General features: G+C 53.3%; 2 protein-coding genes across 3 annotated transcripts; both read left to right on the forward strand.

Annotated features, from left to right (window-relative positions):
• The first annotated feature begins 541 nt into the window (after positions 1-541).
• Positions 542-6,124, forward strand: LSM2 (LSM2 homolog, U6 small nuclear RNA and mRNA degradation associated). Of its 2 annotated transcripts, none has more exons than XM_032976389.2 (5): positions 542-648; positions 3,395-3,462; positions 3,882-3,912; positions 4,350-4,409; positions 4,974-6,124. In XM_032976389.2, exons 1-5 carry the CDS (start codon positions 646-648, stop codon positions 5,097-5,099), a joined length of 288 nt encoding a protein of 95 aa, XP_032832280.1. In that variant the 5' UTR covers positions 542-645; the 3' UTR covers positions 5,100-6,124. The 2 variants fall into 2 exon arrangements, with proteins under 2 accessions (XP_032832280.1, XP_075909205.1); XM_076053090.1 differs by lacking the exon at positions 542-648 and adding an exon at positions 716-841.
• A 5,465-nt stretch (positions 6,125-11,589) lies between these two features.
• NFKBIL1 (NFKB inhibitor like 1) lies at positions 11,590-17,139 on the forward strand. The gene is made up of 5 exons (XM_032976488.2): positions 11,590-12,060; positions 14,242-14,539; positions 15,075-15,184; positions 15,568-15,751; positions 15,939-17,139. The coding sequence occupies exons 2-5, from the start codon at positions 14,251-14,253 to the stop codon at positions 16,574-16,576; spliced, it is 1,221 nt and encodes a 406-aa protein (XP_032832379.2). The 5' UTR covers positions 11,590-12,060; positions 14,242-14,250; the 3' UTR covers positions 16,577-17,139.

Below are 17,139 nucleotides of genomic sequence, written 5' to 3' on the forward strand. Positions count from 1 at the left end.
CTCCATCCGAGCCACCACCCGAGTCCGCTGGCTCATCCCCTCGTGGGCCCGCAGGCATCGAGCCACCCACAAAGAACCCTGGGCCTCCTCTTCCGCTATGGGAAGCACGTCGCCATCTCCTGGACCAACGTCAACATTTTTTTCAAATACCAGTGAGTCCAGCGCCGTCTCGTCAAGTCAATTCGTTACTCGTACAGCGCGCCGATGTGTTGGAGAGCAAAGCCACAACATTTACAATTAGATTTACATTCAGATTTTAAATGTTGTGGCTTGGCATGTTCTGTTTACGTGACAAACCTTACTAATTGGCTGTGTCGGGTGGTGGCGGGTTTAACGACCCAAAAAAAAACTCTATTATGGATGATATTGGTCGCGAAAGCCTGCGTGTTAAACATTTACCGCATATATTAAATCAACTTTCCCGCCAAATATTGAAAAAAATTCAAATTTTGCGTAACCGCCCCCTCCGGCTGAAGCGGACCAATCAGCGCGCGGTTGGCGGTGGGGGGGAGGGGCGGCGGTGGGGGTAGGGTGGGGGGCTATCTGGCAAATCCCGCGGGCCCAAGTCTCAGGGCAGTTCTCACGAGAACTCGAACGAGACTTGAGAGCGCGGAGAGACCGGGCCAGCGAGGAGGAGACGGAGCAATGGTGAGGGGAGGGAGGCAGGGAGAGCGACACTGGGACAGAGCAGAGAGACACGTGGCGGGGGTGTAGAGAGAGAGACAGCCGGATGGAGAGACAGGCGGAGGGAAAGACAGGCGGGGAGGGTTTGCCGTGCGGTGGTGGGACGCGGTTCGTCCAATTGCGACAGAGACGCGGACAGGCCCAGGCTGCGCGCACTGTACGCACAAGCGACCCGAGCAGTGTTACAGTGCGTCCTGTACATGTGTGTAAGGTGCACCTAGCCTGGCACAAGCGCCGCGGTGACTTCACCGCCGCTTTGTAGCGAACGACTGTTTTGTGGGGAGCTGTGGCGCGTTGGTCAGCGCGCTGGGCCACGAACCCGGCGACCCGAGTTCGATTCCCGCTCACGGCCAACACCAGGGACGGGTATCTGAACCAGTAAATAGGTCTCCCCTAGGTCGACTCGGCCTCAAATATGTACCTTGTGCGATGCGTAAACATCGCCACTGAGGAGACAAAGGCGGCCGAGTGTGGTGCTCGCCACCCATCCCCTCGTGTGCCGTGCCGGCTTTTATAGGTGCTCGCTAACAGCACTTGCCCCAACAGCCTGCTAAGGCTATACGGGGAATCTTGTCTTTTTTGCAGTTAACCCATAACACCTCTGTCTCGTCGCTTGTCGGCAACAAGAAGCTTCCACACCTCACGTACACCTAGCCTGGCACAAGTGCTGAGGTGACGTCACCGCCACTTAGTGTCGAATGGCGGCTGTTTTTGTGGCACCATGGTGGCTAGGAGATGTTAACTACCTCGCCTGGTGTGCAGGAGGTCGTGGGTTCCATCCCAACTCTCCCACCTGCTGTATATTTGTACTCTGTGTCATCATCATCATCACGGTGGCTAGGAGACGTTAACTACCTCGCCTGGTGTGCAGGAGGTCGTGGGTTCGATCCCAACTCTCGCACCTGCTGTATATTTGTAGTCTGTGTGTCATCATCATCACGGTGGCTAGGAGATGTCAACTACCTCGCCTGGTGTGCAGGAGGTCGTGGGTTCGATCCCGACCCTGACGCCTGCTGCTGCTGCTGTATATTTGGAGTGTGCGTGTTCTCCCCGTGGTCGGGTGGGATTTTTCTTTCATTATTTAGAGATGAACGTCAGGCGTTTAGAGTTTTTCGCTGCTATAAATGTGCACGTGATAATTAACTTGGTAGAAGTATTATTTGTGGTAGCCAGGTCGCTTCTGAAAAAGAGCTGTACATCTCAGTGGGCCTTGCTTGGTAAAATTTAAATTAAAGATTGTGTGCAGTATTAAGCCTGCCTGTGTCGATATCGACACAAAAATCACAGATTTGAGAATATGCGCAGCGTAGAGACCTCATCCCCCTTGAGAAGTGAGTGAGGCTTCAGCAGGACGCGTCCCGGCCAGACGCAACGATGGAGGGAGGGAGGTATTTATACTCTGGGCAACCGCTTGGGAATCTCACCTGCCCTGCCACCTTTGTTTCCCTCTACTGCCTCACTAATTATCTGTGTGCACTGGCGGAGCCAGTGGGGGAGGTGGGGTGACACGTGCCCCCCCAATGATCCGATCGAAATCCCTAATTTCGATCGGATCATTGGGGTTTATTAGTAATAAATCGGCACATTGCGACTGCCACTGTGTAGCATATTGTTACGTGCCAGGGACTCTATGAGATGATAGGACAATAGTCTGAGTCCATAATTGGCAATAAGTAACGGCAAAGCAGTTATAAGCGACTCAGAATTGTGCGCAGTTGCGTATCCAGTCCACGACTTCCCTGAAGACATTAACACCTTCAGCGAGCGCGATGCCGATCACAACGCGGTTCGAATTCGACCCCTCGATCGATGGCTGCGCCATCGCCGCACACGCTTCGAATAAAAAGCAAGGGACAAGTCCTTACTAACAACTCCTTACTTGCTAACAACTCCTTACTAACAACGTCTTACTAACAACTATCATTTTTCATTGCTGGAGGGGTTGCCCCCCCTACCTGAAAATCCTGGCTCTGCCATTGTATGTGTGCGCCCTCTGCTCCCTCGGCTTGTCTGCCGTGTGTGTGTGCTGTTTGCTGCTGGTTGTGCGGCGGTTAGCGCACTGCACCACAAACCTGTTGAATAACAGTTCGATTCCCGGTCACGGCCACCAACACAAGTGAATATTATCTGCACCAATTCTGCGCCTGAATCGGTCGACTCGGCCTAAAATGAGTACTTGGTGCAATGTGTAAAACTTCACCAAAACTAAACAATTTAATGTTACCAGGTAAGGCCCACTGAGCTATGTATCTCTTTTTCAGAAGAGACTTGGCCACAAATGATCGCCCAACGAAGTGCCCTGTGGAAATTTATAGCAGCAGCCAAATACACTAAACGCATCTTGATTCTAAATGTGGAGGGAAAATCCAGATGGAGGACCCGCAGAAAAGTATATGCGACCATGGGGAGAGAGACACCGCAAACTCCAAATATACAGCAGGCATCAGGGTTATGATCGAACCCACAACCTCCTGTATACCAGGCAAGGTAGTTAACATCTCGCGGCGCCCGAACGATAGAGCCACAGCCAAATGAGGGAATGCACTGAGGGCATGGCCACTGTGGAGATGGAGCGATGGAATTGGCTCGAGTGTTTCAGCGATTTAGGCATCCTGAGGTGGTGTGTGAGAGGCGGAGATGGCTTGGGGAGGCCTTCATCCAGCAGGGGATAGGTCACGGCTGATGATGTGTGTGTGTGTGTGTCTCACAGTTGTTCTACTCATTCTTCAAGTCCCTGGTGGGCAAAGACGTGGTGGTGGAGCTCAAGAATGACCTCAGGTAACATCCAGGACCTGGGTTCGAATCCGGATATCAGCCACCCAACCACTGGTGAAACTGGGTTCTCAAGTGCAGCGAGTTGAAGGTCTCAGCTGGGTCACCAGTGACTCGCATAGAGACAGAGACCCATTAGACACACACAAACATGTGCACTTATACACAGACTGAGTTGTGATTAAACTGGGTTCATAAGTGTAGCGAATTGAGTCTCGGTCCGGTCACCAATGACCCACACAGAAACCCATAGAATCATATAGACACCCATATATTCACACACAGACTTTGTCACCCATAGCTTATACACAGGCCCACAGAACACATGGCTGGGCACAATGGGTATGTGTTGTGATGTAAGTAGTGTGTTGGTGATGGGCGTATGTGGTTTGTGTGTTGTAACACTGTCCTCTGTTCACCCACAGTATCTGTGGGACGCTACACTCCGTAGACCAGGTGAGTTTGTGTGCAACCAAATCGCCCTTAATGTGCCCAATCTCGTTCGGTCTCAGACGCTAATCAGGATTGAACCTACCGAGTACATTGGTGGGTGACCACCAGGGCTTGTCAGGTGTTGTGCACTAGGAGGGGATTAGTAGAGTTAGATCAGACGGGAGAGACAGTGAGTGGAGGGGATTAGGTGAGTGATATGAGAGGGAAGAGGTAGGAGAGTGCATGGAAGGGAGTAGAGTGAGGGGAGAGGTAGGAGAGTGCGTGGAGGGGAGTAGAGTGAGATGAGAGGGGAGAAGTAGGAGAGAGTCGTGGTTAGGAGTTGGCCGTTCACACTGGAGTGTTCTACTTTGTGGACTCACTCCCGATGAGGAACATTTATCCTGACGTAACTTGTGTGCTGTGACCATTGACCTAACCTGTGTGAGTCTCGCCCTCTGCAGTACCTTAACATCAAGCTGACCGACATCAGTGTCACTGACCCCGAGAAGTACCCACACATGGTGAGTGGTGACCCTTCACTCTCCCATTACTTTTTATTTATTCTGCTGTTTAGCTTTTTATTTTATTCAGAAGCGACCTTGCCACAAACGAGAGCTCAGTGAAGTGGCTTTATCGCAGCCAAATATTCTTAACGCGTGATGTTGATTCTAAATGTGGAGAGAAAAACCTGAGGACCCGAAAAAAATGCACGTGACCACGGAGAGACGCGCAAACTACAAATTTACAACAGGCATCAGAGTCGGGATCAAACCCATGAATGACCTCTATACCAGGCAAGGGAGTTAATAGCTATATAGCTCCAGTGGGCCTTACCTGGTAAAATAAAAAAATAGTAAATAGTTTAGCATGGAGGGCGATACACTCGCACAGATTAAATTGGGTTCTCAAATGTAGCGAGTTATTATTGCTGGAAAATTCATCACCATATTTTAATCCCACCCTCTACTCCCTCTTGCCTCCTCTGTCTCTCCTCTTTTCCCTCCTCTCTCCCCACCTCTCCCTCTTTCCCTCCCTCTTTCCCTCCCTCTATCATTCTCTCTCCCCCCCCCCCCTTGTCCCTGTAGCTCTCGGTGAAGAACTGCTTTATCCGGGGTTCCGTCGTCCGCTACGTGCAGCTCCCGGCAGACGAGGTGGACACGCAGCTCCTGCAGGACGCCGCGCGAAAGGAGGCCACACAGCAGAAGCAGTAGACACGGAGACGTGGAGACACGGAGACACGGGGACACGGGGACATGGGGACAGAGATATGGGGGCGATGAGATGCAGGGGACAGATACAGTGACGTGGGAACGAAGAGAGATGAGGACGTGGGGACGATGAGACACGGGGACAATGGTATGCGAGGACAAAGATATGGAGATGCAGGGACACGGACATGATGAGACATGGCCAAAACAAAGATGTGGGGACCCAGGGAATTATGGGACACAGGGATGATGAGACATGGGAACACAGGCATGTGGGGGCAGGGAGATGCAGAAATATGAGGACATAGAAACAAAGAGATAGGGGTAAGCGGGGAGACACGAGGAGACGGATACACGGACACATCTGGGCACAGTGCAGGGAGCACGGTGCCAGGTTGCGTGCGAGAGATTTGTGGGCAGGGGGTGGAGCGCCCTGAGGCATCCAGTTGTTGAGATGAGGTTGTGAGGGTCCAGAAGATCAGAGTCTCGATTGAGACCGAGCTGCAGGAGACCACCTTCAAGACCAATGTCTTCAGACTTGGTTCCTAGGCACAGTTTGTGGGCCGGGGCTGGGCCATGCTGAGATAATGGCCGTACTCAGGTGGCGGCCTTAGGACGGGGTGGTGACCTTTGCCTAGTTGTGGGAAGCTACAGACTGACAACAGTCACAACAACACCGAACACCGACACGACGCTTGCAGAGTGAGTAGGTAGTGAGTGACTGGAACCGGAGTGATTGGAACCAGAGTGACTGGAACCGTAGTCTCGACACAGCAGGGAGAGGCGAGTAAAGTTGGCCTCCCTGTGTCTTCTCAACGTCTCTTCTCCCCATGTCTCGCTGTGTCTTCTCCCTGTGTCTCGTTCCTGTGCCTCTCTGTGTCTCCCTCCCCCTTTCTCCTCCCCATGTCTCCTCTGTGGCTCCTCCCCGTGAATTGTAAGTGAATGTTCGTACGGAGTCGGTTTTTGTTTCGTTTGGTGCGGGTGTCATTTGTTTTGTTTTTTTATAAATAAAGGTGTACAGCACTGCTGCTGCCTGCCGTCCCCGTGTGGTATCGTATTTAGCGAGGACGCATCCCTCACCCGCGGCATCATCGGCTTACGTGGGAAGGCCTCGCCCGAAGTCTCAAAACGCATTTTCAGGAGGGCGCGGCTACATTGGTGGTTTTAGTTGTTTCATAATCATCAGCGGTGATCATTAATAAAGGTGAAGCAAACACTCCCACAGCACGTTAAACAATCATTTCCACCAACTGGCTTCCGTTCCTCCCCTAAAACAACCTCCATCTCTTCCCCCCGTGCCCATCATCCAGCTGCTACTGATAGTCCCTGTCTCCCAGTTACGACCAGGTCCCGCCCAACCCCTATCACTACCCAAACCTCTATCACTACCCTTATCTCACTACCCCAACCCCTATAACTGCCCCAACCCCTATCATTACCCCTATAACTACTCCATCTCACTACCCCAACCCCTGTCTTGCTACCCAACCCCTATCTCACTACCCCTATCACAACCCCATCTTACTACCCCAACCCCTATCTCAATACCCCTATATCACTACCATAACCCCTATCACTACCCCTTTCCCACTAGCCCAACCCCTATCTTACTACCCCTATCTCATCACCCCAACCCCTATCACTACCTCTATCTCACTACCTCAACCCCCATCACTACCCCATCTCCTATCACGACCCCAGCCCCATCACCTCCCCAATCTCACTACCCTAACCCCTATCATTACTGCAACCCCACTACCCCTATCTCATTACCCCAACCCCTTTCACTACCCCAACCCCTATCACTACCCCTATCTCACTATCTCAACCCCCATCACTCCCCCAACTCCTATCACTACCCCAGCCCCATCACCTCCCCAATCTCACTACCCTAACCTCTATCATTAACGCAACCCTTATCACTACTCAGCCCCCATCACTACCCTAGCCCCTAATACTACCCCCACCCATATCACTACCCCAACCACTTTTGTCATAACTACACCACTAATAATTACCCCACTCTTTATCTCAACCACTAACGTCTTATGTACAATTTTAAAATTGTAAAGCGCCTTGGAATAAGGCACTATTTAAATCTTTATAAGCTGAGTTGACTGGTGGTGATGATGGCGGAGCTGATATTGATTGTAACTACCGATAGTGTGTATGTATCTCTGAGTCTCTACGTATCTCTATGAGTCTTGCTATGGGGTTACTTTACGTTCCATAGTGTGGGTTGCATGGCCCCTATCGCATTGCTGTGGCTTGTGTATTTATTGAATGTCTATGTATTGCTATGAGTCTGTATATTTATGTGTCTCTGTGTTTACGATGTGGTCCATAGTGTGGGTTGCATGACTACAATCGCACGTCTGTGGCTTGTGTATTTAATATATCTATGAGTTTGTGTGTCTCTAAGTCTATACAGTGAGGGAAAAAAGTATTTGATCCCCTGATGATTTTGTACGTTTGCCCACTGACAAAGAAATGATCAGTCTATAATTTTAATGGTAGGTTTATTTGAACAGTGAGAGACAGAATAACAACAACAAAAATCCAGAATAACGCTGAGATTAGGAGCACTCTTAAAGGGAGTGCTCCTAATCTCAGCTTGTTACCTGTATGAAAGACACCTGTCCACAGAAGCAATCAATCAGATTCCAAACTCTCCACCACGGCCAAGACCAAAGAGCTCTCCAAGGATGTCAGGGACAAGATTGTAGACCTACACAAGGCTGGAATGGGCTACAAGACCATTGCCAAGCAGCTTGGTGAGAAGGTGACAACAGTTGGTGCGATTATTCGCAAATGGAAGAAACACAAAAGAACTGTCAATCTCACTCGGCCTGGGGCTCCATGCAAGATCTCACCTCGTGGAGTTGCAATAATTATGAGAACGGTGAGGAATCAGCCCAGAACTACACGGGAGGATCTTGTCAATGATCTCAAGGCAGCTGGGACCATAGTCACCAAGAAAACAATTGGTAACACACTACGCTGTGAAAGACTGAAATCCTGCAGCGCCCGCACGGTCCCCCTGCTCAAGAAAGCACATATACATGCCCGTCTGAAGTTTGCCAATGAACATCTGAATGATTCAGAGGACAACTGGGTGAAAGTGTTGTGGTCAGATGAGACCAAAATGGAGCTCTTAGGCATCAACTCAACTCGCCGTGTTTGGAGGAGGAGGAATGCTGCCTATGACCCCAAGAACACCATCCCCACCGTCAAACATGGAGGTGGAAACATTATCCTTTGGGGGTGTTTTTCTGCTAAGGGGACAGGACGATGGACGGGGCCATGTCCCGTCAAATCTTGGGTGAGAACCTCCTTCCCTCAGCCAGGGCATTGAAAATGGGTCGTGAATGGGTATTCCAGCATGACAATGACCCAAAACACACGGCCAAGGCAACAAAGGAGTGGCTCAAGAAGAAGCACATTAAGGTCCTGGAGTGGCCTAGTCTCCAGACCTTAATCCCATTGAAAATCTGTGGAGGGAGATGAAGGTTCGAGTTGCCAAATGTCAGCCTCGAAGCCTTAATGACTTGGAGAAGATCTGCAAAGAGGAGTGGGACAAAATCCCTCCTGAGATGTGTGCAAACCTGGTTGCCAACTACAAGAAACGTCTGACCTCTGTGATTGCCAACAAGGGTTTTGCCACCAAGTACTAAGTCATGTTTTGCAGAGGGGTCAAATACTTATTTCCCTCATTAAAATGCAAATAAATTTATAACATTTTTGACGTGCGTTTTTCTGGATTTTTTGTTGTTATTCTGTCTCTCACTGTTCAAATAAACCTACCATTAAAATTATAGACCGATCATTTCTTTGTCAGTGGGCAAACGTACAAAATCAGCAGGGGGTCAAATACTTTTTTTCCCTCACTGTATATCTCTATATCTATGAGTCTATCTTTTTAAGTCTTACTCTACAGTCCATAGTGTGGGCTGCGTGGCTGCAATTCCACTTCCGTGACTGTCTTCACGTTTTCGCTCATGAAGGAGAAGTAGTGCAGCATTGGCCTGCAGACGATGTTCTCATGCGGTCGATGGTTCCACCACCAGTGTGGTTGAGGAGGAGTGTCAAATCCAATGAAGACGGGCAAATGCCTGAAACGTTGCCTATTGCACGTAAAAATGTAAGGCCATACAAATGTTAAGGACTGCGCTGAGATATTTTATTTGTTCTTTCGCGCCACTGGCAACGCAGCAGCAGCAGCAACATTCTCAGGGTGGGGGGGGCACTTTTGCCCGATAAGACATCATTGCGAGAGATAGAAGCGAGAGTCTGACTGCGGCCGACGTAACAACAAAAATCGACGTTTCTCATACAGGACCCTACCCATCAAGCCCCCCCCCCCTCCGATTTCAACCTTCCCACGCCGCCAACAGTCGACCATCGACCGAACCAGACTTGGGGGGGGGGCGGGGGGGGGGCGTGTGGCCAATGCGGCTACCGGACGCTCCAATGGCGCCATCGAAGATTTGGCGGCCTGCGAGAGTGCGGCCATGAATCACAAACCATCAACCCCATCGTAAACACTCCTTTAAAGGAGGAATGGACAGAGATCCACTCTGCTTCTGAACCAGACAATTGAGTGGATTACAAATCTATAATGACATCTTTAATCTGCCGTTATTAGCAGCACAATGATGGGGGGGGGGGTGTTTTTTACACCTTGTGTATTGTTAAAGGGGACTGCACTAAAGGCCACCAGGGGCCGCTGGTGGCCAAGGAAGAACACAAATGACGTAATAGCAGCGAGGGGTTGGTGGATCACCACCACACATGGAGTTGCAAAACTCTCTTCTACCCTTGGGTGGGCGTCGAGAAGAAGGAGCCCGTGCCGCTGGCTCTGCCAGGAGGAGGCGGTCCAGCAAAAATATGGACGTCACCTGTACCAGATGTTGAACTTCTTTCGCACAGTACGTAGCTAACCGTGCTAATTGGAGATTCCGTCTATACGGGGATAGAGTGTTTCCCCGTCGCACGCGTGGGGTTTCTCCGGGTGCTCCGCTTTCCTCCCACACGTGTAAACGCTCATTAACTTATTGTTTTATATTTTTATTATTTTATTGTTTCCCTTCTACGTGACTTTACCGAAAGAACCAAGAATATGAATCCCTGCAGTTACGAAAGCTTTAAATCAAAACTCATTAACTGGTCGATAACACCTTAATATATGGCAACGTGTTGGCAAATGTTAACTGCCTCGTCTGGCATACAGGATGTTGTGGGTTCGATTCCAACCCTGACGCATGCTGAATATATTTGGAGTTTGCGTGTTTTTCCTCATGGTTCTCGTGGATTTTTCTCCGGGTCCTCCAGTGTTTCCTTCCACATTTAGAATCAACATCACGCATTTAGAGTCTTTGGCTGCTGATATATTTCCACGTGATGATGATGAGAAGCCACTTCATTGAGCTATCATTTATGATTGCCAGGTCGCTTCTGAAAAAGAGCTACACAGCAGAGTGGGCCTTACCTGGTAAAAGAAAAATAGTTTAGTTTTTAGTTTATATTTCGCGGACTGCAGAACGTGGACAAATATTGGTCGTGCCGGTTCCTCACCGCGTGGCTACTCTCTGCCTTTCCGACTCCTCCGTCCGTGGTTCCTGAGCAACTGTGCAGATGCCGGTAAAGTAACATCTTCATATACAGAGGACGCAGAGCTTGGTGGAAATGGGAATCTGGCCACCACGTGGCTGCTGCCTTCCTGCTCCTCGTCCGTGGTTCCTCCTCCAGGCGCCTCCTCTGAGTCGTCCCCACTCTCCCCGAGAGCGAGGAGTGTATATCATAATATTAATGTATTATTGCTTTATAATAGCACTGTAACGTGACGTTTACCATGTAGGCTTTCGCGACCAATATCCATAACACATGTTCTTTTTGGGGGGGTTGATTGCGTGAATATAAACGTCGTTAAACCCGCCAGCAACCGACACAGCCAATTGGTTAGGTTTGTCACGTAAACAGAACATGGCAATTCGTTACTAGTACAGCACACCAGTGTGTTGGAGAGCCAAGCCATAACGTTTACAATAACCCAACCGTCAATGGATTCCCATTGACATTTATATGCATTCAGTAATCCTCCCCCACTTTGCTCAATACGTGCTCACAAGTGATGTTATCGCATCTACCCCTCTATTTAAGGAACGAAACAGGGGGATTTCTCCACAAATCTGGCTGTCGCCTGATGAAGCTGGTTGTAATTACTGGCGAAACGTCGTACTTGAGATTGTCAAAGTCGTGGCTTGGCTCTCCAACACACAACCGGTGTGCTGTACTAGTAACGAACTGGCATGTTCTGCTTACGTGACAAACTTACTAATTGGCTGTGTCGGGTGGTGGCGGGTTTAACGACACATATTTACGTGATCTAACCCAAAAAAAACCTGTATTATGGATGTTTTGGTTTCGGTTAGATCGCATCAATATAAATGTGTCATTAAACCCGCCACCACCCGATACAGCCAATTAGTGAGACCTCAATTTAAGGCCGAAACGGCAGGAGGATTTATCCACAGTTCTGGCAGTCACCTGACGATGCAGGCTGCTGTTGTAATTACCGGCGAAACGCTCCGGCACTCGGATTGTAAATGTGGGTTCACCCTCCAACACACCGGTTAGTGCTGAAATAGGAACTAATCGGCACGTTTTGTTTTACGTGGTAAACCTGAAATAATTGGCTGTGGCGAGATTAACGACACATTGACGCGATCTAGTCCCCCCAATAAAACCTCTTGTATAATCATGTGATGAATGGATTCGTCCAACACGCTCCACCCCCACCGCCTGCTGATTTAATGGTACGGTCCGACCCGGAAGTGGTCCACGTCGCCCGGGGTGCGCGAGGGAGCTCCCTTGGCGCTGCTTCATCCACTGCTGGACGGCGGCCTCCTCCACTCCCCCCACGCGTTGGGAGAGAGGGGTTGTTTGGCCATACTTCACCACTCCGGTCAGTACGGGTTGTTGGTGAACAATTGGGGGAGAAGGAGGTACAGTGATAAAATAAAACCAAGACATCCTGCGGCGGGGGGGGGGGGGTGGCAGCACCACGCCCGGCCGCCTTTGTCTCCCCAGTGGCGATGTTTGTACACACCGCACTAGGTACTACTCATTTGAGGCTGAGTCGACCTAGGGGAGGCCCAGGACCGGTTCAGATCATCGTCACTGGGTGTTGGTGGAGAACCGGGTTCGTAGCGCAGCGCGCTAGCCGCTACGCTCCCCAGAGATACACACACGTGACGAGGTTCACACACGTGACGAGGTTCACACACGTGACGAGGTTCACACACGTGACGAGGTTCACACACGTGACGAGGCTCACACACGTGACGAGGTTCACACACGTGACGAGGTTCACACACGTGACGAGGTACACACACGTGACTAGGTTCACACACGTGGCGAGGTTCACACACGTGGCGAGGTTCACACACGTGACGAGGTGCACACACGTGACGAGGTTCACACACGTGACGAGGTTCACACACGTGACGAGGCTCACACACGTGACGAGGTTCACACACGTGACGAGGTGCACACACGTGACGAGGTTCACACACGTGACGAGGTTCACACACGTGACGAGGTTCACACACGTGGCGAGGTTCACACACGTGGCGAGGTTCACACACGTGACGAGGTTCACACACGTGACGAGGTGCACACACGTGACGAGGTTCACACACGTGACGAGGTTCACACACGTGACGAGGTTCACACACGTGACGAGGTTCACACACGTGACGAGGTTCACACACGTGACGAGGTTCACACACGTGACGAGATTGCCACGGTGTTGTTGGTATGGTCCGCCTCGTACGATTTGCAAACGAAACTTGCAAGCGAAGAGCGGACCGCGACGTGATATTCATTGCATCAATTCGTGTGCGTCTTCTTTGGTTCTTTTGGTAAAGTCACCACGTAGAATGAGAATAAAATAATAAATTGATAATAAAATAACACAATAATATTCTCACGACGTTTCGGCCACAACACAAGCGGCCTTCATCAGGTGAAGGGACGAGACTGGTCTGGTAGGACAGCGCTGTCCTACCAGACAGAATATTATTGTGTTATTTTATTATCAATTTATTATTTTATTCTCATTCTACGTGACTTCACCGAAAGAACCAAAGAAGGTGAATCATTGCAGTCACGAAAGCTTTAAATCGAAATTCGCGTGCGGTTTGTAAGGCCGTGGTGACACAGACCTATTTCATTTGTAAAGGTTTATAATCCCTTGTTCATCGGGACGTCCTTTTGATTTACTTCCATGTCTCAACAGCGTTTACGGAGATCACGTGACGTGAGGGTTCTGCCTTTGTAGTGAGGGTCGAGGAGGCGCCTCGGCCCCACCATGTGGAGTGACGTCACCCGCTAATTATTATTAATGAGGAGGGGGGGGGTGGTCCATGTGGGTGACGTCATCTGCTCATGATTATTAATGAGGGGGGGGGCTGGTCGACGTGGAGTGACGTCATGCGCGGGACACACAGACATTCTTGAATCGTGCATACCGTGCGTATTCATTTTTCAAATGATTCGGCGTGTGTATCACGAATGTGGAATGATGGTTGTGTCCCCGTGTCTCATGAACAGCAGTTGCATGACCTGTTCTAACCCTGCTGTCTTCTCCGCACTGTCTCAGTGTCGCAATGTCAACCTCATCGCTCCATCCCAGTCTCTCCGCACCTCTCGCTGCTGTTCCCTTGACTCTATCTCCATGTCTCTGTATTTATTGTCCTCGTGTCTCCCCATGTCCCTGTAACTCACCGTGCTTGTGTCACCGCGTCTTACAATGTCTCCCCGTGCTCTCCCCGTGTCCTCGCGTCTCTCCGCGCACCCCCGCGTCTCCCCGTGTCCTCCCGCGTGTCTCCCCGCGTCCCCCCGTGTCCTCCCGCGTGTCTCCCCGCGTCTCCTCGTGTCTCCCCGCGTCCCCCCGTGTCCTCCCGCGTGTCTCCCCGCGTCTCCTCGTGTCTCCCCGCGTCCCCCCGTGTCCTCCCGCGTGTCTCCCCGCGTCTCCTCGTGTCTCCCCGCGTCCCCCCGTGTCTGCTCGTTCTCTCCGCGTTTCCTCGCGTCTCCCCTTACCTCCCCGTGACTCCGCCCCCCCCCCCCCCCCCCCCCTGTGCAGGCCGTCTCGATGGGAGTTCCCCGCCGGCTGCTGCGCCGTCTGCGCCGCTGGGCGCGCCGCGGCTCGCGCCGCCGCCTCCGCTCGCTGCTGCGGCGCCACCCGGAGATCTGCGGGGCGGGGGCCGGGGGGAGCTCGGCGGCGGGGGCGGCCCTGATCTCGGCGAGCCGCCGGGGCCACGCGTCCGTGGTGCGGCTTCTACTGCGCCGCGGCGTGGATGGGTCGGCGGCGAGGGGTCGCGGCGGGGAGACGGCGGCGCACGCAGTGGTGCACAGGGCGCTGAGACGGCCCACGGACAAGGGTGCGGGGAGCTCGGGGAGAGACACCAGGGGGGACATGGGGGGAGACGTCATGGAGACCAGGGTTCAGAGACACACGGGGAGGGACACGGGGGATACACGGAACACGACGGGGACGTGGGTGGGGATGCATGGGGGACACGGGGGGACACGTGGACATGCCCGTGGCAGCTCTGCGTTGTGCGTGCGTGTTCACCGGCAGCTGTAGGAGCGGGTCGCTGTCGTGTTTAATGCAGCACTGCACTGCAAATGCGGCAGGAGCCCGAGTTCGATTCCCGCTCACGGCCACCACCAACCCCAGTGACGATTATCATCTGAAGGGGTCCTGGGCCTCCCCTAGATGGACTCAGCCTCAAACGAGTACCCGGTGCGGTGCGTAAACATCGCCACTTGGGGAGACGAAGGCGGCCGGGCGTTGTGTTGGCCACCCACCCCCTCGCATGCCGTTATCGGCCTTCACAGGTGCTACTCACCAACAGCACTTGCCCTAACAGTGTGTTGAGGCCACATGGGAGACCTTTGTTTGTCGTGCCACAGGCTGCCTCCGCGTGATCGCCGTGCTGCGCAAGTACTGCCCGGACTGCCTCCAGGTGCGCAACCTGGACGGCATCACCGCGGCACACCTCCTGGCTCGCCTGCCTCACCAGGTGTGCCCCCCCCCCTCCCCCCCCCTCCTCACCCCCCTCCCCACTCCCTTCCACTCCCCTCCCTATCCCCTCCTCCCCCAACCCATCTCCCCGTTGCTTCCTTCCTGCTGTGTCACACTCAACACTTTTCTCCTTATCCTCCTCCTCCTCCTCATGTCTATCACCTCCTCCCCCCTTCTCCCTGTGTCTCCCACCTCCTACTCCTCTTCTTCCTTTCCCGCCTCCCTATGTCTCCCACCTCCTCCCCCATCCTCCTCTTCCCCTTCCCTCCCCACGTCTCTCACCTCCTCCCCCCTCTTCCTCCTCATCTTCCTCCTCATCCTTCCCCCACCCCACCCCCGCTTCTCTCCGCGTGTCCCATTACCTCCCGCCTCCACCACCAGGACGGGCTTGCGGAGCAGCGGGAAGAGGCGGTGTCGCTGGTGGGGGCCGTGCTGGGCGAGCGTGTTGGTTGGGGCTCCGAGGAGGAGGGGCCGTGGGGAAGCCGCGGGGAGGACTCCGCGTGGCTGCGCCGCATGCGGGACGAGTGTGAGGACGAGTACAACTCTGCCTGGGGGCGCTACGAGGGTGAGACACCCACTCCCTCGCCCCGCTGTATGCGACCACCCGTCCGTGGGCCTCTCTGTGCGAGTCTGTGGGTCATCGAGTGATGGGTCTGCGAGTCTCTGTGCGAGCCTGTCGGTCTCTCCGCGTGATGGGTCTGCGGGTCACTCGCACCTCCTCCATGCCTCTCTTCACTTTCGCTCCGACCCAGGCGACTTCGAGGCGGCGGACGGCAACGGCTCCGAGCCCGAGACCTTCGAGGGCTGGGTTCAGCGCCTGGCCCGGGAGCAGCGCGAGCGCTGCCGCCCGGGCCCCAGCGCCGCCGAGCTCCGGCGCCGGCGGCTCCGCGAGGAGAGCGAGCGGCGCGAGGAGCGCTGGCGGCAGGAGCTGCGAGCGACGCTCGCCACGGAGCGCTCGGAGCGCCAGCGGCGCGCAGCCGCGGCCTCCTCCGCCGCGGCCGACGCCGCCGCCGCCGCCAAGGAGTCGTACGAGCGCCGGCTCCTGGCCGCGGCGGAGAAGCTGGCGCGGTCGGCCGAGCGCGCTGCCGATTCAGCCGGAGGCGGGGCGCAGCGGCAGGGGGAGCTGCGGTACGATGACATCCCGTGGCCGGCGCCGCACGGCACCGCCGAGGAGATGGCGGCGGTGCTGGCGCACGGCGTGGACCGGACGGAGGAGGGAGGTGCCCCCTACAGGCGCCACCTACGCCGCCAGCTCGTGTTGTGGCACCCGGACAAGTTCGAACAGCGGTTTGGCGCAAGGCTGCACGTGGCCGAGCGGGAGGGCGTCCTGCGCACCGTCAAGGAGCTGTCGCAGGCACTCAACAGGCTCATGGGGGGCATCGCCACGTGATAGCGGTGGTGGCGATGGTGATGAGGAAGATGGTGGTAACGGTGGAAGTGATGGTGGTGATGATGGTAGTGGTGATGATGAAGTCGGTGGTGGTGATGATGATGATGAAGGTGATGATGGTGAGTTGTGGTGCAGCGGTTTAGCACGCTGCACTACGAACCGGGCGACCCGGGTTCGATTCCCACTCACGGCCAACACCAGTGATTATTATCTGAATTGGTCCTGGGCCTCCCCTAGGTCAACTCGCCTTCGAACAAGTACCTAGTTTGGAGTGTAAACATCGTCACTGGGGAGACAAAGGCAGCTGGGAGTAGTGCTGGCCACTCACCTCGTGTGCTGTGCTGGCCTTCATAGGTACTACTTGTTCACTTGCCCCAACGGTATGTTAAGGCTACAGGGGGGATCTTTGTGTGAATGCGTCGGGTCACACCACTCCTCTTTGCACGAACACACGTCACAATATTACTAAATGTAAATTATCTGAAAGGCTGAAAAATGTACAAACATACCCTTCAAATGTTGAAACTCCAACAATTTTAATACAAAGATTATCCTGATGTGTA

Source organism: Petromyzon marinus, chromosome 59 (genome assembly GCF_048934315.1).
Source record: "Petromyzon marinus isolate PM22_M1 ecotype Great Lakes invasive population chromosome 59, UKy_Petmar_22M1.pri1.0, whole genome shotgun sequence".
Taxonomy (NCBI): domain Eukaryota; kingdom Metazoa; phylum Chordata; class Hyperoartia; order Petromyzontiformes; family Petromyzontidae; genus Petromyzon; species Petromyzon marinus.

Bases quoted from the DNA above. Each gene is read 5' to 3' on its own strand.
- LSM2 (XM_076053090.1), top strand. From the start codon at position 731: ATGGAGAGACAGGCGGAGGGAAAGACAGGCGGGGAGGGTTTGCCGTGC. The intron at 3,463-3,881 runs GTAACATCCAGG...GTTCACCCACAG, and splicing joins GAGCTCAAGAATGACCTCAG to TATCTGTGGGACGCTACACT. The intron at 4,410-4,973 runs GTGAGTGGTGAC...TTGTCCCTGTAG, and splicing joins CCGAGAAGTACCCACACATG to CTCTCGGTGAAGAACTGCTT.
- NFKBIL1 (XM_032976488.2), top strand. From the start codon at position 14,251: ATGGGAGTTCCCCGCCGGCTGCTGCGCCGTCTGCGCCGCTGGGCGCGC. The intron at 14,540-15,074 runs GTGCGGGGAGCT...GTCGTGCCACAG, and splicing joins GAGACGGCCCACGGACAAGG to GCTGCCTCCGCGTGATCGCC. The intron at 15,752-15,938 runs GTGAGACACCCA...GCTCCGACCCAG, and splicing joins TGCCTGGGGGCGCTACGAGG to GCGACTTCGAGGCGGCGGAC.